Genomic DNA, 27,406 nt, shown 5'->3' with positions numbered 1-27,406 from the left:
CTAGGCTACTTAATGGTTTTGCATTAACTGACAAGTGCACGAGTGTAGCTAGGTGTAGGGTAGGCGGTTTAGAAACAGCCTCCCCACTCCCTATTTTACAGATGCCTGCAGTTCACTCTGTCGAGAGAGTGACTTCACTCTGAATGAAGTATGTAGGCTACTCCTCCGTTAAGTTGGCGACGGCGTCCCTGGAGTGGAATCGCTCTCTGGCAGAACTATGACTATATATGGCCATGGCCATACAGTCACGTCCGGAGTGAAACCGAAAGTAGACGGGAGTCCTGACAACAAAGGCGCGTGAAAACAGCCAAAAGTTGAAGCGTTCTCATCAACAAAACGGTCATTAATGACGGGCATCGGATGGCAGTCCTCCATCGGATTTTGCTGTGAAATGTGACCTCCGCTGATTAATCGTCCAGTTAATCGTCCAGGTTGGTCTACCGGTTGTTAAGAAAAGAAAAAAAAACAAGAACACATAACTGTGCTGATGCAATTTGCAGTAGGGCTGGCTGGTCATATCCGACATGCTTATGATGTCTAAACAATAAGCAGCAAATGTCAATTGTGTGAAATGAGTTTGCAATGCACCCCTCTGGTCCTTATTCGAGGCTTGATGTGTCTCTACACGGTTTAGCTGCAGCCAGTACCGTTATATTGCGCAACCTGAATGTCGAGTGACGCGTTTGTAAAAGAAGAAAGGGACAGAAGGAACTGTTAGGCCTATGAAAACGTGGAAATGTTTGCCGCATGGTATACAATAGCTTGTTGAAAAGCGCAATCTAGAGCTAATATCAATGTTCGTTATTATCGTGGCACCACTAATAAACTCGGCTATTCAGTCTCTCTTGAAACGTTGTCTAAAATGGCGCTGGTGAAGTTAGGCCTGCTATCCGTTTCGTAAAGGCAGAATCATAGGCCTATTAGGCCTATTGTCAACAACAGTAAAATAATAACATTCAGTTTGAAATTGAGGTTCCATTTTGACCAAGTGTTTCGGATCAATGGTTTGTCTGGGGTTTAAAAGCATCACGCAAAGTTAACTTTGAGGCGCTAATCCTAAAAACTACAATGACCATGTAGGGCAACACCCAGCCAGCATGATCTCTGAAAACAGATGTTCACGGCGCTGCTATCATGCAGACTGAAGCGCCATCTGCTGGAGTTGTATTTATTTATTTATGTTTTAAAACTAGCGTCTCAAAAGAAGGAGGCCTAAAATGTTGGTGTGTGTCGCAAACATAAAGAGAATAACCAACTAATAATTTTCACCTCTGGGACTTGGCTAATTTTGTTGGAAGAATATATAGTAGGCCTTTACAGTAGGCCTATCAGAAAAAGTAGAATTACTTGGGGTGCACTCAATTGAGGCACATGTCTATTTTAATATTAATGTCATATCATCATGGATATAATATAGGCCTAATTCCTGAATATATAAACTTCCTCTTAAGATTTCACAACTGAAAAGTTTCTTTTTACGTATGATGTGAGATAAAGGCAGTGGCGGATCCAGAAGGCATTTTTTGGATGGGCCGGAGTGAAGTTGGGGTGGGCAACCCCTAGGTGACAGTGATATTTTTTTGACAGGGTTTTTTCGGGGGGTCCTCCCCCAAGAAAAATTGAGTTTTTTAGATGCAATTTCCTGCATTTTAATCAACCAGGTGTCCGGCTTAATGCTGTGCCCGACGCTGGCCGAGGCACTGAAAAGACGGGTGGGGTCTGTCATAAAGACGAACGTCTGGCCATCCTAAACAACACGGAACCATTCTTTTGTTTGTAAATACTGAACGATTCCGTATTTCAAGGGACTGACAGGTTGGCAATCATACAGTCCTATGCGCTATTTGCGCACCAGACAACCACGTAATTGCAGACAAACAAGTAGCCTACAAAATGTATCTGTAGGCTACTTGCAGACACCGAATACCAATACTGATAGCTTTACCCCCAGGCCTACAGTGCATTTTTTTCTTAAACGGTAAGATTTCTGCGCTCTCACATGTCGCAAAGTCACACAGAGGGAGGAGAGCCCTCACACATCGTCAGACGAATTTGCCTACAGCATCACATAAACTAGCCTACAGCAACAATTCCTTCCTATTCTAGGCTTATCTGTAGCGTGCGCAATATTTGGTAACCTTATTCACATTTGGGTAGCAAGGCAATTTCGGGAAAATAGTAGTGCACTTTATTGGTTTCTGAGCGGGGGCTCATCATTATTATTTCTTTCCACATGTTTGACAGGTTATCTAGGTAACAAGCTGCAATTTGTTGTTCTATCCCCTACTCTGCAAACGTGGTTACTCATGTGGCTATACGCTATTTTGCCGAGAGTGAACGTGCACACACATCATCTTTGAGAAAATAACGAACACATCAATGGTTTCTGTGCTCATCATTTCTTTCCATTTGAGAGGTTAGCACAGCCAGCAGTAAAGAACTACGTAGTACTACAGTGTACACCACTGTCTCAACATGGCAAACTCAGATAATTCACGATAATGTTTCAACCCATATGAAAATATATATTTTTTTAATCTCCCAAACGATCTTATCCTACCTGACCAGCAGCATCCCATGACCATGCTAAATCTGTTCATTTGTTTTCGTTCTGAATAGCTTGGACAGCTGAGCTAACAACAGAAAGAGTTAACAAGAAGAAACACTAATAGTACCGCAAAACAAACGTCAGATGACAGACCATTATCCTTCATCATTGCTTAACCACCATAATATAAGGGGAAAGTCAGATTTCCTACCTTACACCTTCCTGTGGCTTGAAGGACGTTCTCAAGAATGGCCAAGTTAATATCCATGATTAGTCCTATCCAATGAATGCTTTGTAGATAGCTAAGATGACAGGGAACTATTAACTCCATGGGAGATGGCTACTCAAAAAACAAAACAAAACAAAAAAACAAACCTGTTAGAGAAAAAAGGGACTCTGCTACTCTACTTCGAAGCAGTTGTTTTATCAAACTTTTTTGGCAGCTGTTATTGGATTGCCTTGCAAACGACTTATCACGGCCAGCATAGAACGGACACCTGATTGGTTGACTCTAGAATGATGAGACGCAAGTCGTAAGAAATGTGGATACCGGTATCCATTTCAGTAGGAAAGTTGGTATTTTTGTCTTACAATATGTATGTTTATCAGCTGTGGAAAGAAGTAACGCTGGTGCAAATAGGCGTATTATTATTGCAGTCAATATTTGATTTTATGATGCATACGAAATATTGTATTATGACCTTCTGACTGGGCGGGCCCAACAGCCAATCAGGGTGGGCCTGTCACACCCAGGCCCGCCCGTAGATCCGCCCCTGGATAAAGGTAGGCCAATGCATATTTGGACATCATCACAATTTTCATACATTTGGCTCTTTACTCTATCACAATGGATTTGAAATAAACAAACAAGCTGTGGGCATATAGACAGGGTAAGGGTATAAAGACAGAGAGAAAGAAAGAAGAGTGACGTGTAAACTGAGTCTAATGTTGGTCTGTCTGTTCCACAGAGTCATGTCACAGAGACCAGAGTCATCTGCACAGAGCTCAGTGTCCTTGAAGAGTGACTGGTCAAAAGATGGCAACCTTCCAAACTTCAGACAGGAACACACACACTCTAAACCAAGGTATGTTAACCTACATTCATTGTGTGTGTGTATGTGTGTGTGTGTGTGTGCATGTGCGTGTGTGTGCGTGTGCGTGTGTGTGTGTGTGTGTGCGTGTGCGTGTGTGTGTTTGTGTTATAACATATTGAATTATAAAGGGCTGTCCCGACTAATCGACGTAATCGACTAAGTCGGTGACGTAAATAACTCGAAGTGTTCAACATACCGTCGATTACGTGATTTGTGCAAAAAACAAAAAAAGTGATTTGCGCTAGCCGCGAGGTAAACGTGCTGAAACAGAAGCGGAGAAAATGGCAGAGGGTGAACGTCCGAGGGTGTCAGTGTCAGACGAAGATGAAGGTAGCAGTGGCACCACTAATCAGCCCAGTAAACGGACAAATACATCTAAAGTGTGGCAATATTGTATAGAAGGCACAAGACTTGGTGGTGTTTCTGTAGGAGACTTATATATTGAGGAATTTTCAGATCGAGACGCTGGGTAAATATTTCATGCTGCTTTGTATACTGTCGCTATGCTGGCGGCGTGCATAGCAACGACAGGGAGATAAAGCAATGATTCGTCATTTGCCTCAGTATTCAACACCAGTGGTCGGGATGTTTGTAGAAGAGCTTGTATACAAAGTGAAAAAGTAAATGAAGACAAAAGAAGTGTGCATATTCCTGCCAGCAGGGGGAGATGTGGAGTGAGAAGAATGCGGACCTGATTCAGACAGGTCTCGTGTCCCTTCTCCTCCCCGGTGCACAAAGTGTTCCTCGCACTATTCAATACTGTTTGTGCCGACTGCAGGTCTAAATAAATAGTAATACTATTCTAATAATATAATAATACTCATAATTATGTCGTACAATTGCGAACTGGGTCTATATTAGGGTGGGAGACGTGACGCCTTGTTTTTTCGTAACATTGGTTAAAAACCTACAAAACTGTTATTTTTCCTTTAAAAAACATATGTCAATGAAAGAAGATGTGGTACATTATGTTTCATTTTAGTTTTAGATGAGAAGAGACCTTTTTGTTAAGATTTATGTAAAGGTTTATATGTCAAATATCCTGCGGTGTGACTGTAACATTAATGAAACCTGGAATATAATATATATGTAAATTAACCAACAACATTTTGAATAATATATGAAGCATTTGGCATGATTGCATAAATATTAACTTTACATTAAGATATGTGAATGTGAAAAAAACTCAAGACAGTAATATTAACTACAAGTTCAATTTCGTAACACAAATTGCGTCCTGTGGGGTGACATGTATGTCAATGTTTGTGAATGGGCAGCTGCAAGGCCAACTACAAGGGTCTTAAAGACTGGCTCCTAACCAGTCAGTACCTCAGTTATTGGAGAGTGCTGTGGAAGTTTAAGGTGACTCTTAACCTCTTAATATGTCTTCATATTGCAATGTTTCTGTCACACAATGCTTAGGTTCATTTTTATGTTGTCCTGTGGTGTGACTGCTCTTATAGAAGGAAAAAAAAGTTTTATTTATAAATGAAAACACATATTAAGATTAAACACAATATCATTATCAGGTTAGCATGAGCTCAGATGTCAGTCATGTATACAAAAGGATTAAAATGGCCATAATGCAGTGAATTCCCTGTGGTGTGACTCCATTTTCCTGCGGTGTGACATGCCTATGCAATGTGTTGATGCAAGACACATTTTCCCAAAAATGGCAAAAAAATATGGTGAAATTCCACAGACCACTAAGTGCTTTATTTTTTTTTTCAATTTTTATCCATCATTTTTTTCAGGATTTTTTTTTTGGCGTTACGCCCTTAAACGTCAACCACCCATTAGCAACAGAAGCAGGATAGGGACCAGCTGGGTTTTGGTGCGTCAACAGGATGACGTGGACAGAGTAGCCTCAAAGTTCTTCCCTCATACTCATATTTTTTTCCACTTTACTTATATAATTTATGCCTCTTTATACATCAGCAAATGTAGGCTAATACTTGATTTGAACTGAAACAAATAGGGTCATTTTACTCGGGCCCTTTTGGGGGGGGGGGTGCATGGAATTTCACGTGGCGTAAATGTAAAACAATGAGTACAGTTTGACATTGGCGCATGGACAAACTAAAGGCCTACATTTCAGCCATTTATATTTTCAGAAATTACATAAGATTTTACCCATGACATGTATAGTAGTACATTGTCAAATATTTTAAAAAAAAATGCAGTACAGTTCTGTTTACAACACACTTTCATTCGTCCCTCATGCAGGGGTCTATGCAATGAAAAAAAATTAAACAAAATAGGAGCACAGACAAGAATTTAGGAGCACTGTGAAATTGTTAACGCACAGACAAAAAGAGTCTAAGAGGGTAGCCTATGCGTTTTTCCCCACACACATAGGCGTATACATTCTACATGAGGGGTGCTGATCACAGGGCCAGTTTTTCAAAATTCCTCTCAGTAAAAGGGCTGAACAACACATTACACATTTATGTATATTCACATTCATTTCTATATGCAGCCTGATGTCTTTTCTGCTGTGTCAATGCAGGCCTGTCGCCTTATTCATTAAAATACAAATGTAAAACAAAGCCTGGGGAGTGTCAGTAAACTCATTCCACTGTCCCTTCTCTGAAGGTTTTTTTTATTGCTCCCAAACCCAAGTCAACTACAATAACTTGACCAGGTTTTTGATCCCTCTGTGATCCCTCTATAGGATGTATTTACTCCAGGAGGAAAATGTGAAGGAACTCGTTTTCAAAATCGTTTCTTAAAAAAAAAAAAAAAAAAGTATTTTTTTTTTTTTTACAACTTCGGAAACTATGAATTTAAACTATGGCGGTGCGCCATAGTTTCCTCAATGTATGGGAAACTCTGCAGTCTTATGTTGGTCTCTCTGTTCCAGAGTCATGTCACAGAGACCAGAGTCATCTGCACAGAGCTCAGTGTCCTTGAAGAGTGACGAGTCAAAAGATGGCAACCTTCCAAACTTCAGACGGGAAGATACACACTCTAAACCAAGGTATGTTAACCTACAATCATCACAATGTGTGTGTGTGTGTGTGTGTGTGTGTGTGTGTGTGTGTGTGTGTGTGTGTGTGTGTGTGTGTGTGTGTGTGTGTGTGCGTGCGCGTGTGCACGTGCAGGGCTCTAAATTAACACAAGCCAACCCGCCAAACACGAGTGAAAATTAATTTTGGCTAGTAGAAAAAAATACCTACCCGCCAATTTGGCCAGTAGCGCCCGAGTACAGTAAATTATGAACGATAAACCGCTGCTATGACGAACGTGCGCATATTAAGTATGCAGAGCCCTTAAAGCGAGATTTCCTACATTACCCATGGACACTAGCGTCACGACGTAGCCTCCCACCGTGGGCTTTCCAGTGCAGCAAGCGGCAACTCCATGCTGTTGCGCGCGCCAGCATTGAAAACATTTCAAACGACCAGCCTTCTGTCAGCTACGCTCACACTATTCTGACAGGCAGCTCTCCTCCTATGCTCTCGTCGATTTCGCTACAACCTTTTTAACGTCACTACTGCAATTATTACTAGGCTGAACCTTGCTGTAACAGGCTGCCTTTTTGAAGCAGCAAGGCCCTGACCGTTTCAATAACATGGCTAACGCAGATTATGCCTATGTTTTGTGCGAGTGATGAGAATGTGGCGGGGGTTAGAGCAAGGTTCTGTGTGTTGGTGAATGCTAGTAGTAATTGTAACAGTAATAATAGTGACGTTAAAAAAAGGAGTGGTTGTGGAACGAAATAGCGACAAGGGCAGAGGAGGAGAGCTGACTGTCAGAGTAGTGTGAGCGTAACTGTCAGTTCAATTGTCTTCTGAAATGTTCCGAATCCTGGCGCAACTAAGTTGGAAAGCCCACGCCATCGGAAAGAAAACAAATAACAAAAAAGCAACCAACGACGAAGCTGTGGAAGTAACAAAGGAAGCGAAGATTCCCGTGATATTATTTACTTTTAGTTAAACTAGGCTTCTTGTCATTGTGTTGCGCATGATAGATAAGAGAAGAGCTCCTCCTCTCTCCTCTCCTTTTCCTCTGATCTCTTCTCCTTCCTTGGGGTGTGCGTATGTGAAGTTTTGGAGGCTGTGTGCTTGGTTACTGTATGTTAAAGGTCTGTTATGTGAGTGGCTTGTGTGATGTGATTCAGCTGTTTTCAGAGGAATTAAACAAAAACTAATCAAATTGATTAGGCCTAAGTAATGAAAGTAAAAAATAAAACAGAAGTTAAATAATAATGAAAAAAGATATAGCCTATAATAGGCCTATGCTTATTATGTAGGCATAGGCCTATAGTATGCAGGCCTATATATAGTGTATCTGTGTTGTAGAAATTGTTGAACAAAATTACCATAATTAAAAAAAAAAAAAACTAGCCTAACGCATAGTTTATTTTGGCGAGATTAAAAAAAAATGGCTAGTTGAACTTCTGTTTGGCTGGTAAGAAAAAATGTCCACTAGCCAAATTGGCTGGTGGTGGAAAAAGTTAATTTAGAGCCCTGTGCACGTGTATGTGTGCCTGTGCCTGTGCGTGTGACGTGTATATTTTGTAACTGAGTAATGTTGGTCTGTCTGTTCCAGAGTCATGTCACAGAGACCAGAGTCATCTGCACAGAGCTCAGTGTCCTTGAAGAGTGACTGGTCAAAAGATGGCAACCTTCCAAACTTCAGAGGGGAAAGCGTGTCACCTGAACAAAGGTGTGTTATATAATATTTAATAAGCAGGGGTGCACATAACTGGTACGCAGGTGCAGCAAAAATAAGCAATGCGTACTGCCACTTGGGTCACTACAGCGCTCTTGCGGACTGACTATCCCTCCTGAAAGTTTTCACGAGACTGTAGATGTTGCCAGTGTATGTTGGTGAATGATGGTAATAAGTCGAACATGTCCAAAAAGTAACAGACAAACAAGCAGTTTCCTTTTCCTACAAGAGGCTGCAAGAAGTGTCCTGCCTTGAGGCTAATGATAAACGCACTAAAATATGGTGCATTGGGTTTCCAGCCGTCCCTTGAAACATGGAATCGTCTCATGGGTGCCAACTGAGGCTGAATTCGAAACGGGAGGCAGTGACTCGATGACTCTCCTCCTACATAAACAGGTCACTGATCAGAGAGGCGAAGTTAGCTGATGAGGCAGCCGTTACGAACGGCACTAACGAGTGCGCCGCCTTGCGCATTTGATGTTACGGCGATTCTTGCGATTCTATGGCGGGAGTTACGTTCATCACGTTAGCGCATAGCTTACGCATGCTATTTGAACGGTGAATGATCGTCAGACGGCGGAATCGTAAAATAGGCTATAAATAGATCTAGCGACAGCATATTTAGATACTACAATGTTGATTTATGCATTCGATTTTCAATATCTACATACATAAGTGTCAGAATAAAGAGTATGATAAGGTAGTAGCTTGGGTAGTAGCCATGTTTGTTTTTCAGGTTTCCGGGTGAGAGGGAGGTGGCGCACAGCATGTTGGGTACCAAGGAAGCGAAGTCAGCATCTGATGTATCCTTGAAATATCCTCGTTACGCCCACAAATGCAGTCAACTGCCGAGAGAGGAAATAAAGCAATTTTTCGTTTCGATCCACACTTCATGACTCGATGTCCAGTTAGCTCACTGGAAGGACAGCTGCCTTCCCTGTTTCGAATTGGGCCTGAAAATCTAACTATCGTCAGCGCGTCCGAGTTGACCGTCCTCTCCGAGGCTCTCCTCCCTCCATCATACATCTTCATGAAATTGTGCTATCTGTCTAATGGCTAAGGGCGGAATTCTCCCACCTGCTTAAGGCAAAATAAGCGCGCAACAGCGCCTCCACGGTTACTCAAGTCTGTGATTAAGCAGGGTTTACGCTGGATTTTACAAGTTGCACACTTTGGGTGGGGCCAGGCCAAAATCAGGGAGTTTCGCATGTAAATGAATCCTAAGCGTATTCTCCCGTGCACTTACGCGCGTTTGCCTTCACGCGCATCAAAGGGCTGTAGTAAGGTCAAGCGCCTCTATGAGGTCAAATGTAATATTGCATTTGATGCTCGCTTGGCTCGCATTTTGAACATGTTACACGGTATGCTTTGTTGATGTTCCTTACCGTCAGTGTGAGTCCAAATCGAAATTCATTCACAGTTCCACATAAACATCCTACATTAATTGTGACAAAATATGACCAGCTGCCCAGAGCATGTTCTCATATCGGTGAACTTACAAACAAAAGCAGGTAATTAATTAATCAGTATGAGGACCATCATGTTGTCTCCACGGACGGTAACCAAAACCATAAACACCTCGTTGCAGGTTGCGCACAAGTAGGCTAAATTGACAAGCACGTTCCAGTGGTCCTCACAGCCACCCAAAGTATGCCTATTCAAAAACAACCTTCACCATTTTTACTATGTTGTAGCTAGGGGTGGTACGGTTCACAAAAGTCACGATTCGGTCCATATCACGGTTTCAAGGTCACGGTTTTCGGTTTTATACGGTTCTGTTTTTTTTTTTTTTTTTAATTATTATTTTTTTAATAAAATATATTATGCACTGGAAATGTATAAAATAAAAATTAGAATGAAAATGTAAGCTTATCATGGGTATGTTGAATTTGACTTCATTTAACCTAACAAGGTGAAGTTACTGAAAGAGGAAAGATATCAATGATTTTAACATGCTTCCATTTATTTCACAAAAAGGGAGAACTAAGTCCTAACTTTTAAGTTGACAAATATTCAAATATTACATACTATAACACATTTGACATGTAAAAATAAAACAGCTACACTCCTGTAGGCAATGGGACCATTAGGTCAGTTGGGTATGACTATTTTGGTTAATGACACACTGAGAACGAATTGGACTTTTATTGAGTTTTGCGCTTAGGATGAATCAGTTGCTTCCTATCATGAAACTGCCGGCCGTGAGAAGCATAGAAGTAAAATCAGAAGTCAAATTCAATTTCAAGTGAACAAGTGATAGGGTTAAGTTATGTTAAAATGTGAAAGTTAAGGTAACAAATAATTTAAAAAGATCGTTTTTTTTAAGAAGTGTATGCACAAGAATGTTTCACAAAACTCCTGTGAAGCTGAGCCTGTTAAAACAGCGATTTTGGGTTATAGTGTTAAACATCAATGTTAACTAGGCAACATTACAAAGTCCCCCTCATTCCATCAGAGTTTAACTGGCTACATGTAATTAGGCCTACAGTTGATTGCAGTTAAGGACAGCGCAGTGAATCTGATGGATATGTTCATATCTCGCATTATGCCGTCCGGAATCCCCATCCAATGTCACGTGGATATAACCTACACTAGGCTACTGTATAGTAAATCTACTTTGCTCTGCTAATCTGTCATTTTTTGTAAATTCATGTTCATTTAATTTAAATTGGTCAGAATAAAGGCTGGGGGCAGTCACTTGCGCTAACGTGGAGAGAGAGGGGGGAGAGGGTGACGCTGCTGACCGACCTGCACTTGCTTGTAGGCTACTGTAGCCTACTCAGCTGGTGCATGCTGTTACATTATGCCTTTCAGTTGGCTGATAGAAATCAGTCTTTCCACACTCAATATCCTACGTAGTCTTTGTGTTTTATGCTTGTAAAAGTAGTAGGATTTTAATTGCGTCGTCCGCCGGTGGTCACTCTCTCTCTTTGGGGGCGTGGGCACAGTGCGGTTGTGCACTACCCCGTTCCGTGACATGCAAACCGTACGGTTTCGGTTTGTGACGCAAACCGTACCATCCCTAGTTGTAGCCACGACGTTAAGTAAAGGGTTTTTATTGCAACTCCTCCACTTTTGTGATTTATTGGAACTCGTGCATATGTGCATGTAACCTATTAAACTTTCTGAACTGATGCCCGACATACAAAACCACCACATACTGAGGTAGGCGTCAGGTTGTCCTATCTGTTTTTGTAAGGCAGAAAATATTTCTTGAACGTCATTATAGCTAAACGTAAAAGGTAGGCCTACATATCAGAGCATGTCTTTGGCATTTCGCTTCTGGTCTCTATTACACCCCATCAGTTGCGCGTTTAAGTCCTGGCTTGGCATTGCATGCCCATGTCCAATTAATTCCCATGTCTGCGACAGAATATAAAGTCTCCGTTTTTTCATGACGATCGATTTCCTTGTTCATTCTTCAGCATGCATTTAGCATAAAGCCGGGCATACACTGTGCGATATTTTCACACGTGGGTCTTACGCTTCTGCTCACACTGCACGATGGAATTGCACTGTTTAAAAGTTCACAACTCACGACTCACACCCTCACACTACACGAGCCGACAGTCGTATGCGAGCGAAATGCTTCCACCGTACGACACGACAGGCATGTTTCCACCTGAGGTGGAGATGAGGTCGCGCTCAACAGCGAATCGCACGGCCTTATTCATTTGTGCATGTGAAGTGTCAAATCGGGTCGTAGCACTGCTTTAACTGTGCGATTTACGCACGAGCCACGACCAGAATTTCAAACCGTTTTGATTTTCTTGCGACCCTGCGATTGCACGATCGTGAGGCGAAATCGCTTGTCGTTACCCCATGTACACTGCACGATGCGAGACTCACGATTGACCTGCGATTGAGCAAGAAATCGGCCCGACTCTCAAAAAGTCGTGCGAGTGCCAAATTGGGGCAAAATCGGGGCAAAAGTCGCACAGTGTAAGCCCAGCTTAAGTGTAATATGCTGACGGACAGCTGAGATCCACATATTTCCAATTATTTTAATGTCACGTTGATGTACAGAGAAGCGGAGAAACACTTTTAAAAGTCAGCAAATAGGCCTACTGTGTGTTTGTTTAATTGTGGGAATGATCAGCATTTTAAATCCCTTTTTGATTTCCGGAATTGTCCAGGCAACACGCCAAACTAACGTTTAATCATGTTTATTATTTCAATCAACCTGTTGCGCACCAAAACGCTCAGCTGAGTTCCCGCCAAAGGGACACATCGCGTTTCCATCTCGTTATCTCACCTCCAATACTTGCCTTGTGCTTGTGAAAAGGAGCGGAGGTTAGATTTTGAAACGCTTTTGCAAGAGGACTTTTGGCACGTGGTTTTAAATTAAAAGTTAAAGTTCAGTGTTGGATCTCAATGGACTGCCGAGGTTTTCACATGGTTGATCTGAAAATCCATGCTCCATAGTTTCTTTGTAGCCACATCTGATGAACTTAGCGGAGACTCATCCCCCCATTTAGCATATATCACGCCTATGTTGGGCTACGCGCTGTTTTTCTGAGTTAAGCGCAAGGGGTGTGGCGACGTTCCAGAGGGGAGAATACGCGCAAGATAAGACAGCATAAAAAGTGCGTGCATAAAACCGACTTAAAGTGTTTATGAAACGAAAACAAAGTAAAGGAATTTGACCATTTCCAGGACAGATTCTGAAAGTTCTAAGCCTTGTGAATAAAATGGGATATTGTCTGGGTGATATTTTGTCCTAAAAGTCATGTTAAAACGTTCCCAAAAAGTGTTTTTTTGGTGACATGCAAATTTTATGCAAATGATATGCGTGACATAGAAGGGGTGAGTTCACCTCATTCCACCTTGTTCAGATCAATGGCGGCTAGTACCAAAACAAAGCGCAGTGTCAAGCAGTGTGTTGCTGGAGGGCCGAACGGTGCCAGCTGCAAAAATGGCTACTTGACAGAAGGAATATCTTTGCACAAGTTCCCTTCTGTGAAGAATGATGGAACTGTGGCCGACAAGGAGAAGGCTAAATCAAGCTAGGGCTCTGTGGATCCAATGCGTGGTTTTGAAGCAAGCTTTTGGTCACTGTTGTGCTCGGCACATTTCCACCCCTTGTGCTTCACCACAAATGTGGAGGTCGCTGGCATGGTTGGACTGAAGAGAATGCTATTGCCTCAAGCAGTTCCAACAATTGACATCGCCGGCGTGCAGACTGAAACTGCCCCTGTAACTGCTCGGGCACGAAGACAGGTGAGTGCACTGCTTTGCTTTAGGCTACTCGTTTTACCTTGTCCATCTGCTTTGTATGTTGTTTTCAGGAAAGGGTAATGCACATTACATGCCAAACCGATGCGAATGCTCTCGGAATATGCACTTTTTATTAATTGCCATTCAACTGGTCAATAAATTGGTTTTGGGAGGATATCCGCACATCAGCGTGGTGCTCTCAGTCGAGGACAGCCAACTCACAGATTGGGCTATTCAGGGCTTTTTCTGAACGGGGAAATAGGGGCGCTCCACCCTCATACCTCCGTGGGTGCACCCTCATACTTTTATATTTATATATATATATATATATTTGAGCGCCCCTAATAAATTTCTCATTCATGGGGGGAACACCCCCCTTCACCCCCTGTAACCTGCCATGATGCTCCCTCATGCCAAAAAATCCTAGAAAAAGTCCTGCTACTGCTTAGCGAATAAACAGAGATGCGCATAGGCCTACTTTGAAGCGTTGATTGTTTGTTTTTAGTATTGTGGTGCACGTGTGGCTGACGTTTGGACACACCTCGTCCTCAGAGTCCAGCTGAGGGACACGCGACACCTGTGACTTTGAGCACAAAAAATAATAATAATGATAAACGCTAAAAATATGCTGAGGACTCAGGCTATATAGGGCGTTTTTCCAACAGCCTAATACCTCAGTTTTTTCTCTAGTTGATGATATTTTTGCATGTAGCCTACATGCATTTCAATCACACTATATCGCGCAATTGAATCAAAATGCCCCCCATTTGTCAACAAATACACACGCCATGTCATCTGTGGGTCATGGCAAAGCGCCCTTAGCAACCGTAACCATAAACAAAACGAACTGTCAACAATCGTCACTTCGCCTGTCAGACATGTCACTTTCTGCAGATGTATCAGTGCCTCTGAAATAGATTTGTGCTGCTGTTTTTTTTTCTCATGAGGTTGGATGTGTGGTTTTTCGACACGCTGATGTTTGTATCAGAATTTTTGTTCCTTTATAAGATGTGGGTCCATCAAATGTGTGTTGTTTTCTCAGATCGCCATACTAGCAAACCAGGGACTCCCCTCTATGATGTCACAGCCCAGCTCATTAGTCACACCAAATTTCACAGAATTCACACTTTGAGTTGCCATTTTCACAAGTTCCTCCAGGATGATTGGGTTCAAAGTCTCATCGATGCTATCAGAAAAAACAAGGCTTTAATGGGAATGACCGTTTGTTTTCGTTTCATAAACACTTTAAGTGGAGACGGGAGAATTCCGCCCTAACTGAGCAGAATGGACGCAGATCCCCGTAACTCTGATGCATAGAAGTTAAAGACTTTACACTAATGCACGCGTGTGGCCTCTTAAATGCACATCATCCCTGGCCAGCTCCACAACCCCTTTTTCGTCAGCTCATTCACACCATGTCCCACACCGGACACCGCATATTACACTGGGCTCAACAGATGTGCATTAAAAAATGGACTCACAAAAATCACAGTAAGAAAAACAAGTTTACATAAAACATATTGTGAGACAAAAGGTAGCCTATGTGCTGCATTGTCAGAAACAATGACACTCCTCTATATTAATTGCAACTGGTAGCTTATTCCACTGTTGATAAACAATGACAGAAAACTTTTTGGATTAGGGTTGCCTTGTGTGAGTGGAGGGCAAGGCTAAACGATTGGTATTGGAGGAACTCAACACCCTGCTAGGAATATATGGCTTTAGCATATCCTTTAGGTAAGCCGGAGCAGAACCTGCTTTAACTTTGTAGGCAAGGGTCAGAGCTTTGTGTTGAATTTGAGCAGACACAGGCGGCCAATGCATGTTAAACTTGGATTTTTTTTAGCACTCCTCAGCTGGCAGGTGGGTCGGAGATGGCCCATGGGTCACTCAGCATACAACTTGAAAAAACTGCACACTGACCATTTCACTCTCTTGCCTGATGAAGGTCTGGTACCGAAACATCGTTCATTAAAGTAAAACAGTGACCACGCACACCAACCATTTTGAAGTACATAGAAAAATAGAATATTTTTTATTTAAGTTTTATGTTTTAGAAAAATATAGCATGTCAACAAAAACACATTTAGACTAAGACTAAACGAAAAAAACATACAAGGACTAGTGTGATCCTTTACAGTCAGTGTCAGCCAATGCATGTTGAGAAAAAGTGACGTGACATGCGCCCTTTTGGGTTGGTTGAACACAAGACGCGCCGCCGTGTTCTGGTCCATCTGTGAGGGTCTTATTGGACTGGCATGAAGACCAATCAAGAGGGAGTTGCAGTAGTGGAAGTGAGAGATGACCAAGGCCTGTCCCAGAAGCTGAGTGGCATATTGGGTCAGAAGGATCATCCCTATGGTCCCCAGGTCCTATGTTCCCCAGGGCCTATGTTCCCCGGGTCCCATGTTCCCTGGGGCCTATGTTCCCCGCAACACGTTGTTGGTTGCAACCGGTTGTTGTTGCTGCAATTCTGACAGGTTAGGTTTAGGGATAGTTTTGGTCATGGCACAAATTTACAACTCAGAAACATTGCATTACTGACAGGTTAGGTTTAGGGATGGTTTTGGGAAGGGCACAATTTGAAAACTCGGAAACATACAATGCAGGGAACATAGGATCCTTTTTCTATAAAAAGGGTTCTAAGTTCCCTGTCCCATACAAAGACAGGGGAACATAGGACCAGGGGCACATAGGACCCGGGCAGCATAGGTACGCTCCTGGGTCAGGTATGGTCGGATCTTTTTTTATAATGTACAGTGAGAAGCGGCATGATCGAGCAACCGAGCCTGTGTGGTCTGACAATGATAGATGGTCATCAATCATGACACCCAGGTTTCTTGCAGACTTGTTTGGGGCGACAGTGGCTGAGCCCATAGTGAGTTTGATATCATGGTAACATGAATCCTTGGTTGGGATCACCAGGAGGTCAGTTTTAGCGAGGTTTAGCTGAAGGTGATGTCCCTTCAGCCATTTGGATATGTCAGAGAGGCAGGCTGAGATGTGTGTAGGGACAGTGGAGTCCTTTGGATCGAATGACAGATATAGCTGTGTGTCATCAGCACAGCAGTGGTAGGAGAAGCCGTGAGCACGGATTACATGGCCCAGAGAGGCACATGGTAAATAGGAGGGGTCCCAGCACTAACCCTTAGGGCACCCCTGTGGAGAGTAGGGATGGGATATCGGTATCGGTGTATCGGTATCGGGTTCAGATATCAACATAATTCAGAGATCGGATCGGATCGGAATTTTCCCAAAGTATCGGAACTTTCCTGATACTGACATTGAGCCAGGTGTAATGTTAAAGTGGTAGTTCGCTATTTTAGACATTAAGCCCTGTTTGTGTGACTTCTGGGGTGAAGTAGAGATGTTCTCATCACAATTTTGACATTTGGTGCTGAACTGAGCATTTGGGTATCCAAGACTGCAGCCCCCCCACCTTTACATTGACTCCAATGAAGCACTCAAGCAATCGATCATAAAATGGCATTAAACTTTCGTTTGCAGAGACATGAAACTCACCGAGTGGTCAGAGGTGGGCAGCGATACGTTGGCTCGAAAATCACCGCGAAATACGCTTCCAGAGAAGACATATTCATTATTGTCCGTCTTCATTGATTGTATTGGTTTGACTAGTATTACTCCGCGCGACCGGAAATGGGGGTGCGTTTGTTTACGTTACTATCTATGGTTTGTATGCAAGCTGTAGTTTTTGTAGCCAGTCCCGCTCAAAGATAGCCGTTCTACCTCGCTCCTTGATGTCTACATAAACAACACACTATCGCTACCTACTGGCTGGATGTCTACTGCTATTCAACGGCGTCTGGGGAAAAATAGGTCCGCCAAATGCTAAACAACAGTTAGAAGGCATATTTCGCTGCAATGTTCGGGTCAATTTATCGCTGTCTACCACTGACCACACGGTGAGTTCCATGTCTTCTCAAACAAAAGTTTAATGCCATTTTATAATCGAATGCTTGAGTGCTCTATTGGAGTCAATGTAAAGGTGGGGGGGGCTGCAGTCTTGGATACCCAAATGCTCCGTTCAGCACCAAATGTCAAAATTGTGATGAGAACATCTCTACTTCACCCCAGAAGTCACACAAACAGGGCTTAATGTCTAAAATAGCGAACTACCACTTTAATTTGAAATCACAACATTTGCATATTAGTTTTCAGGATGGGATTGTTACTTTTTTACTTCTTACTTGTTACTTATTAATTGGTTTCCTGGTCTTCTGACTTCCTTTTCTGACCAAATAATCTTCTTGGGCCTACCTCAAGTTGAAACCCATGCATATATGTGGTTTTGGTATAGGATCGGAGTAGTATCGGTATCGGCAGATATCCAAATTTAGGTATTGGGATCGGATCGAAAGTGAAAAAATGTGCATCCCTAGTGGAGAGGTGATGAGTTGAGGACAATTGTCCTTGCAATTGCACGTTAATCGACCACCCATAGAGGTAGGATTTAAACCAGGAATGTACTGTGCCTGTGATGCCCATGTTTGAGAGTATAGTAATAAGTATGTCATGGTTGACCCTATCAAAGGCAGCAGTTAGGTCCAGCAGGATTAGTATGAAGGATTTTCCTTCAGCTTTGGCAGCCCTTAAAGCGTCTGTTACTGACAGTAAGGCAGTTTCAGTAGATTGACAACTTCTGAAGCCAGACTGTTTTGAGTCAAGTTGGTCATGTTGAGTTAGGAAGTCAGTCTCTATGTCTCATTCCACACCAGGGGGTCAGGATTTGGCTGGTTAGCTTCGCTGATTAGCAAGGCACTTCCTCGTTGCCATTTTCACAAATTCGCTAATTTCCGATGCCACTTCACTCAATAATGATTGGTGGGTGCGCAAGTTTAGTGTTGGTCACACTTTACAGGTCTGTGGTTGGGCACCTTATAATACCTCCATGTATCCAATGCCCGTCTTCCATAGAGCTTTCTTGTCAACCAGAGAATCGTACATGAGAGAGAGATAAATCGGGCTGGTTCTTTTCCGGTATCTCTGTGTTGTCAGGTGAACGCCCCTTTAGGAGACTTTTGATTAGGAGACCCTCGGAGTCGTGAGGTTGAGAATAAATGAAGTCCCCTTAGCGCTGTAGATGGCGGTAGTGCACGTCTTGTCCAAATACCACAAAAAGAGAAGAAGGAGGGACAATGCCCCCTTAGAAGACCAAATTTTGAGCACACTCCTTTGTATTGAATGGGCGCCTTTTAGCATATCTTTCTCTCTCTTACACGATATTTGGGTCAACCTTACTTCAGTCAGTAAACAGGCGTTGGAAGTGAGCTCCATGAAACTCCATCATTGAAAAATGTGTTCAATTTTGTCTGAATTCACTATCCTAGCATTGCCCATTGAGATGACTGGGGGCAGGACTTATTCAATCTCTCCAGTTCTTATACTACCTCCATGTTCCTCACACTTGTGTCAGTGCACTGATGGTTAGTGGGGCGTTCACGCTCGGGGATCGGGGAATTCAAGCGGCGTAAATGAAAAACGGCAAAACAGTTAAGAATTTCGGAGCACTGTGAAATTTCTTGACAACATTCCATTATTAACGCACAGACAAAAAGCGTCTAAGAAAGTAGGCCAGGCCTTTACTTTTTTCCCACACACATAGCCTACACATTCTGCATGAGGGGTGTTGGTCACAGAGCCAGGTTTTCAAAATTCCTCCCAGTAAAAGGGCTGAACATATTACACATTTATGTCTACAGTATCTTCACATTCATTTCACATTCATTTCCATATGCAGCCCTATATCTCCTCTGCTATTTCCTGCCTGCTGCTTAACTCATTATCATATAACTGTAAAACAAAGCCTGGGCAGTGTCAGTAAACTCATCCCAACTGTCCCTTCTCTGAAGGTTTTTTATTGCTCCAAAACCCAAGTGAACTACAACAACTAAATTGACTAGGCTTTTGATCCTTCTATCTTTCAAACACTCATGGTTTTCTCTATGGGATGTAATATTTACTCCAAGAGGGAAATGTGAAGGAAATTGTGGAAATGGTTGTTACTTTTTTTTTTGTTTTAATTATATTCCGAAAATGGTAAAAAAAAAAATAATTAAAAAAAAGTTTTACAAAAAAAATAGTTTTTACATTTTCGTAAACTATGGCGACATGTTTCGGAAACAACTGGGTGGCCATATTTTAAATATATGACTTTTCTCTTCTCATGAATATAGTAAATTTCCTGAATATATAAAATTCCTCTTATTATGATTCCACAACTGAAAAGTTTCTTTTTACGAAAGGTGTGAGATACAGTTAGGCCAATACACATTTGGACATCATCACAAGTTTCATACTTTTGGCTCTTTACTCCATCACAATGGATTTGAAATAAACAAACAAGCTGTGGGCATATAGACAGGGTAAGGGTATAAAGACAGAGAGAAAGAAAGAAGAGTGACGTGTAAACTGAGTCTAATGTTGGTCTGTCTGTTCAATAGAGTCATGTCACAGAGACCAGAGTCATCTGCACAGAGCTCAGTGTCCTTGAAGAGTGACTGGTCAAAAGATGGCAACCTTCCAAACTTCAGACGGGAAAGCATGTTACCTGAACAAAGGTGTGGTACATAATCTATAATAAGTGTGTGTGTGTGTGTGTGTGTGACACTGGCTTTCTTTTGTTCGTCTCTCTTTTCCACAGTGTCATGTCACAGATAACAGACTTCTCGAAGAGTGACAGGTCAAAAGATGGGTACCATCCAAACTTTAGAGAGGACAGGTCAAAAGATTGGGACCAACCAAACGTTTAGAGAGGACCAGTCAAAAGATGGGGACCATCCAAAGTTTCGAGAGGACCGGTCAAAAGATGGGGACCTTCCAAACTTTAGAGAGGACAGGTCAAAAGATGGGGACCATCCAAAGTTTAGAGAGGACAGGTCAAAAGATGGGGACCATCCAAAGTTTAGAGAGGACAGGTCAAAAGATGGGGACCATCCAAAGTTTAGAGAGGACCGGTCAAAAGATGGGGACCATCCAAACTTTAGAGAGGACTGGTCAAAAGATGGGGACCATCCAATGTTTAGAGAGGACAGGTCAAAAGATGGGGACCATCCAATGTTTAGAGACGACCGTTCAAAAGATGGGGACCATCCAATGTTTAGAGACGACTGGTCAAAAGATGGGGACCATCCAATGTTTAGAGACGACCGGTCAAAAGATGGGGACCATCCAATGTTTAGAGAGGAAGACACATCATCAAAATTCAGGTATGTCAAAGAAGGTGCAGTATGTTCCTCAGTGTGACATATGGTGTAGTAGCACATGTTGACTTCAGAGGGGAAGATGACGTATGGCACATGATTGCAGGTATTTGAAACTCCTCCTATATAGTCAGTCTAGCACACATTAGTATGCTTATTGCTACAGTAAACCTAGAATAGCCCGGGAACACTGACCTAAGGTGAGTTAAATGGCCTCATTTGAGCCATGAAAGACGACCTGAGGCACGTTTAAGGGCCTTCCTGGAGGACTGAAAGCGGTTTGATACAGAATAAATAGATAAATAAATTGATAAAATTCCAGCAAAAGAGGAGACATGAAGCAGGTTGGTCAGACTGAGCAGCAGGAACTAACTTCTGATTGTCTGATTTATTTCTAGAAAGCACAAGAGGAGTCGTCAACCAGACAGCAGTGGCCGGAATGAGCAGCAGGATCTAGCTGCTGTATTCCAGGTATGTACATTGCTTTTGTATTGATATACGTAGTTCCTGTTTTCATGTATTTCATGAAGTTACGTTAACAATACAACATGTTACTTATCATACTCTATTGTCCTAATGAAGTTACGTTAGCAATACAACATGTCATCTAACACACTGTACATGACGTTACGTGGACAATACAAAATGTCATCTAACATAAAAACATAAATACACACATAAAACATGTATGCAATGTTTTATATGTGTATTTATGTTTTTTAGAGTGTGAGTTTTTAATGGAGTGAATGTACGTTTATGTTTTTATGGTGAGACCAAAGATACATTTCATGCTTGCATGACAAATAAAGTATATATTCTATTCTATATATATTCTATATTCTAACTGTACACTATTACCTTAATTCCACATGCAGCCGGAAATTGCATGAATTTAACTTTGACCATGATGGCAAATGCACAGGCAGCAGTTTGGACATAAATAGACAGGGGCTGCTGCTGTATAAAATATACTGTATGAATAATGTGAATTTTATGTCACTTTTTTATGCACTAGAGCACCAGTCACAATGTACGCAGACACGTGTGGGTGCAATATTGACAAAACCCTGAGGGGTGATCTTCTGAACGTCTATGTTGATGTAGTAGCTTTTTCCAGTTTTCCTTTTGTTTCCTTTTAACTACTACTGGTGACTGAGTTGGATTCTCTTCACTCGTGCAGGTGAATGATGACGAGAAGTTGTTGTTCCATTTAGTCTAAAGACCATTTAATGTAGCAAATGTTGAGTTTTACAAATAATTTAAAACTTGGAAAATAAAAGACAATTAACTGAGAGTGGGTCTATATGCAATGAATCAGTTCAGTCCAGCCCGCACGCTCAAAGGACTGTTTGTCCTCTCAGCCACACTGGATGCCATGACCTTTGCCCCTTAAGGCTCCAACTACAGTCTTCTGCCCCGAAGATGTCACCTAGAGCATGTTAGAAAGTGCTCCAGTCTTCTGCCCCTTAGATGACACCTACAGTATGTTACAAAGTGCTCCAGTCTTCTGCCCCGTAGATAACACCTACAGTATGTTACAAAGTGCTGCAGTCTTCCGCCGCGGTTGCATGTGTAGTTCTAGGCACACAGCAATCATATTGCTTGTGGTTTAGATGGCTACTGAATGTGGTCTGTGCTTCAGGTGCTTGAGAAGAAAATCAACACCTTTGTGAAGAGCGAGCTGCAGAGACTGAAGAGGATTCTTAGTCCAGATTATCAAGAAGACTTTGAGAAGAGAGAAGAGGATGAGCGTGATGCCAGAGAAGGAGCTTTCAAGATGGCACTGCACTTCCTATGGAAGATGGACAGAGGGGATCTGGCTGGCAAACTGAGAGAAAGTAAGAATCCCCCCTTCCCCTCTGGGACACAACATCAGTTTTCTTCTTCATTTATTTGTACCAATTACAAAACATTGGTATATTTTAAGAGTCCATGTAAACTTGAACATTTTGTGTCATTTGCTCTAGTACTTTATTTGTATCACTTATGTACAACTACAATACCACTAGCTCAAAGGAACAACTGTGATTGTGACTGTGTCAGTTGTTTGTATGATTACTGTTTTTGCTTGTGAACCAGATGAGCTGGATGTACTTTGTCAGGATGAGATGAAAAGAAATCTCAGGACCAAATACCAGAAAGTGTTTGAAGGAATCCCCAAACAAGGAGAATCTGCTCTGCTAGAGAAGATCTACACAGAGATCTACATCACTGAAGGAGGAAGTGGGAAAGTAAATGAGGAGCATGAAGTCAGGCAGATTGAGTCCAGATCCAAGACGCCAGCTGGACTGGAGAAACCAATCAGATGCAGTGACCTCTTCAAGCCTTTACCTGGTCAAGACAAACCAAGCAGAAGAGTTATGATGAAGGGTGTAGCTGGCATCGGCAAAACCGTCTCCATTCAGAAGTACATCCTGGACTGGACAAAAGCCAACAAAGACAACAAAGAGATTCACTTAATTTTCCCTTTGCCTTTTCGGGAGCTCAACCTCTTGAAAGACAAACAACACTCTTTGATGGATCTTCTTCACCACTTCTTTCCAGAGCTGAAGCAGTTAAGGTTTGCCAACCAAGAGAAGTACAACATACTGTTCATCTTTGATGGTCTGGATGAATGTCGACTCCCACTTGACTTCCAGAAGAATGAAAGTTGGTCTGATGTGGCGGGTGTCACATCACTGGATGTGCTCCTGACAAATCTCATCAAGGGCAATCTGCTTCCCTCTGCTCTACTTTGGATAACCTCCCGACCAGCAGCAGCCAGTCAGATTCCTCCTGAGTGTGTTGACCTTGTTACAGAGATACATGGCTTCAATGACACACAGAAGGAGGAGTACTTCTGGAAGAGGATCAGTGATGAGACTCTTGCAAGCAGAATCGTTTCTCACATTACATCCTCAAGGAGCCTCCACATTATGTGCCACATTCCAGTGTTTTGCTGGATCACTGCTTGTGTTCTTGAGATGATTCTCAGCTCTTCGGAATCAAAACAGCTTCCAAAGACTTTGACGGAGATGTACACATTTTTCCTGATTTTTCAAACCAAACAGAAGAGCCAAAAGTATGACGATGTGCATGACCCTGACCCACAATGGAACCAGGATCTTATCCTTGATCTTGGGAAGCTGGCCTACAACCAATTGGAGAAGGGAAATCTCATCTTCTATGAAGACGACATGAGAGGGTGTGGCATTGATGTCAGAGAAGCAGCAGTACGTTCAGGTGTCTGCACCCAGATCTTCAGAGAAGAGTCTGGAATCTTTCAAACAACAGTGTTCTGCTTTATCCACCTGAGTATTCAGGAGTATCTTGCAGCTCTGTATGTGTTTCTGATGATGGCAACCAAAACGAAAGATGTGCTGTCCGTACCCCAATCTCCTCCTGGGGAAGAATCCATGACCATCCTACACAAGAATGCTGTGGACAAAGCTCTGGAGTATAAAGATGGCCGCTTTGACCTCTTCCTCCGTTTCCTTCTTGGTCTCTCTCTGGACTCCAACCAGACTCTCCTGCATGGCCTACTACAGAGAGGACAGAAGCAGACTGGTAATGATAAAACAATCAGTTACATCAAGGAGAAGATCAGAGAGGTCCCTTCGTCAGAGAGGGTGATCAACCTCTTCCACTGCCTAAATGAACTGAATGACCACTCCTTAGTGGAGGAGATCCAGAGCTTCCTGAGTGCAGGGACACTTGCTGAATCCCAGCTCTCCCCTGGCCAGTGGTCAGCTCTAGTGTTTGTGCTGCTGACATCAGACCAGATACTGGATGTGTTTGACTTGAAGAAGTACATCAGATCTGACAAAGGTCTCCTGAGGCTGAAGCCAGTTGTGGAGGAATCCCAAACTCTCCTGTAAGTATGAGGGCAGTGAGTACATTTTCAGACAAGAGGTTACTGTTTAAAACAATGAATACTCTGCAGGCTAGAGCTTATTAAGAGATGTAATTACTAATTGAAAATGGTTTTAATGTATTTTCCCCTCCCCAATTCCAGGCTTGATAGCTGTAGTCTAAGTGAAGCAAGCTGTACAACACTGGCATCTGTCCTCTGCAACGCATCCTCAAAAGTGAAGAAATTGTACCTCAGTGGCAACAGAATTGGAGATGTTGGAGTCAAAGAACTTTGCAGTGGATTGAAGAATCCAAATTGTGGTTTGGCAACACTCAGGTAAGACATGTTAGTACTTATAATTATTAATTGTTTGGTTTGATTAATCAATCCATAGATACTGACAAAAAACAAGACAACAATAATGTTCTATGTTGTAGATCAGTCCAATAGCTTAGTTATTTGTATAATGAATGTTTAGCAACTCATTATTTTTGCATGTATGTAATATATCATTAATCCCGGTAGCTGAATGTAAGGAATGTTCCCTAACATGGTGGAGATTAATGTTTACAGCATGCAGACACTGTTCATGTTTTGTGCCAATAGTATAAATAATATAAAATAAAATCTTGATGATGTTGAGCATGAGAGCATTAAGAGGACTTTAAGGTCAGGCATCAACAACAGACTCTTTCTGCAAAATGTCAGGCTGACTTTGGATAGTGTGTGATGTCTGAGTAAACTGTGTAAATTGTAGAGTGCTAGTAGCTGAAGTAATGTTTCATACTGTATGCCGTGTATTCTGATGATCAGAGTAATAATATAGTGCATTAAGAAAACATGCATTAAAGGGACACTGTATGAGATTTTTAGTTGTTTATTTCCAGAATTCATGCTGCCCATTCACTAATGTTACCTTTTTCATGAATACTTACCACCAGCATCAAATTGTAAGTATTCATTATGACTGGAAAAATTGTACTTTTCATACATGAAAAGGGGGATCTTCTTCATGGTCCGCCATTTTGAATTTCCAAAGATAGCCATTTTTAGCTGCAAAAATGACTGTACTTGGACCATACTAGAAAATATTTGTTTAATACTTATTAATACTTATTTAATACACATTTGGCAATAGGCAGCCCAGTTTCAATGAGCAGCATAGTTGCAGTACCTTTTTTGACCATTTCCTGCACAGTGTCCCTTTGTGATCTCTATTCTAGAGTGATGTTCTAGCTCACTCCAACACTGTAAAATGAAAATGCTTAAAGGCCAACTTCCGATAAAACACAGTTTTACTCACTCCTTTCGAAGATCGGACGGTCACCCCAAGTTAAACTCACTTGCAAGGCTCTCATAGCGGTCCGTCAACTCTCCTGGCTGTGTTTCCCGGTGTTTCCCAATTGACATAAATAATGCAGAGAAACGAGCGAATCACGAAAGCCTTTCTGTGTTTCGTCACGTCGAAAGAAGGCGTTGCCCACAAAGGTTTATGTCGACCCATTTTTCTAAAAACATGTCGAGTATTTTTTTCTGCTTGTTTTCAAAACAAGCAACGTCTGGTGGCCCGAAACCTAGCTTAGCTTAGCTATCAGCTGGTTGCTACTCTCAGGTACACACACAGCACAAAGCCTCATACATACAGCCAGCTCACTCTGGTTGCTCCGTGCCTGCAGCTCGCTTAGGGGTCGCTGTCAAAAGAGCACAGCCCTGAATGGAGCCTGCACGCCTCCGTTGGTGCCCCTATAGTGCAGTACCACCCGGGGAAGTGGCGACTCTGTTTCCCATTACATTCTCTCCAAGAACTGGAGGACTGAGCCTATCAGAGACGCGTTTCCACGAGAGCAGGAAGAGTGAGCCAATCAGAGACGCATTTCCACGAGAAACACGGAACACCCTCTCGTTTCTCCACAAGCCACCTTGCCAGACAGGACCAACGCGTAACACATTCAATAACAATGGGGAACATGGCAATATTAATGAAATGACGTTGAGAGGCCATCTTTAAGAATATAGAAGATATCTAACATGATTTTTAAATTGTTTCAAGTGAATGGATGACAGCAGAGGCTTTCATGAATTCCCTGTAACAATAAATAAATAAAAAAGAGTCATGTTTTTTACAGTTACAGTCAGCAAAAGGCATCCGTTACACTGAATGACAATGCCATCTTGCACGTCTTTGACCCTACAGAACACCTCTCATGGTTTTGTAAACTACAGTATGTGGAATAGTCTGGCGTGATTCTAAATGTTAAGTAATATGTTAGGGATGTTAATGATCTGAGCACTAAGAGGGGTTTAATGTCACAAATCAACAACAGACTCCTCTCATCTCCAGACTGTCAGGCTGTAGTGTAACAGGAGAAGGATTTGCTGCTCTGGCCTCAGCTCTCCAATCAAACCCCTCATCACACCTGGAGGAGCTGGACCTGAGAGGAAACGACCCTGGACACTCTGAAGTGAAGCTACTTATTGATTTATTACAGGATCCTGCCTGTAAACTACAGACACTGAGGTAAGATCATTTCATTAACCCCCCCCTCCACACACACACACACACACACACACACACACACACACACACACACACACACACACACACACACACACACACACACACACACACACACACACACACACACACACACACACACAGCAGTCATCAGCTGCTTGAACTGTGGCCCTTCATCATGGCAGCAGGACTGTAGAAGAGGTGTGTGTGTGCGTGTGCGTGTGCGTGTGCGTGTGCGTGTGCGTGTGCGTGTGCGTGTGCTTGTGTGTGTGCGTGCGTGTGCGTGCGTGTGTGTGTGTGTGT

General features: G+C 42.4%; 1 protein-coding gene across 1 annotated transcript in view; it reads left to right on the top strand.

The window, feature by feature from the left end:
* Positions 1 to 287: 287 nt before the first annotated feature.
* The window catches only part of LOC134437463 (NACHT, LRR and PYD domains-containing protein 12-like), a 35,991-nt gene continuing 8,872 nt past the window's right edge, over positions 288 to 27,406 (top strand). The window contains exons 1-11 of the mRNA XM_063186955.1: positions 288 to 431; positions 3,517 to 3,633; positions 6,506 to 6,622; positions 8,197 to 8,313; positions 19,998 to 20,114; positions 20,658 to 20,762; positions 21,155 to 21,227; positions 22,399 to 22,594; positions 22,836 to 24,609; positions 24,751 to 24,924; positions 26,930 to 27,106. Of these exons, the coding sequence (XP_063043025.1) occupies positions 3,521 to 3,633; positions 6,506 to 6,622; positions 8,197 to 8,313; positions 19,998 to 20,114; positions 20,658 to 20,762; positions 21,155 to 21,227; positions 22,399 to 22,594; positions 22,836 to 24,609; positions 24,751 to 24,924; positions 26,930 to 27,106 (2,963 nt within the window). The 5' untranslated portion in view covers positions 288 to 431; positions 3,517 to 3,520. The remainder of the gene's footprint in view (positions 432 to 3,516; positions 3,634 to 6,505; positions 6,623 to 8,196; positions 8,314 to 19,997; positions 20,115 to 20,657; positions 20,763 to 21,154; positions 21,228 to 22,398; positions 22,595 to 22,835; positions 24,610 to 24,750; positions 24,925 to 26,929; positions 27,107 to 27,406) is intronic.

This window comes from Engraulis encrasicolus, chromosome 21 (genome assembly GCF_034702125.1).
Source record: "Engraulis encrasicolus isolate BLACKSEA-1 chromosome 21, IST_EnEncr_1.0, whole genome shotgun sequence".
NCBI classification, from domain to species: domain Eukaryota; kingdom Metazoa; phylum Chordata; class Actinopteri; order Clupeiformes; family Engraulidae; genus Engraulis; species Engraulis encrasicolus.
Note: the sequence above shows the minus strand (reverse complement) of the source record. Positions and strands in the feature narration are given on the sequence as shown.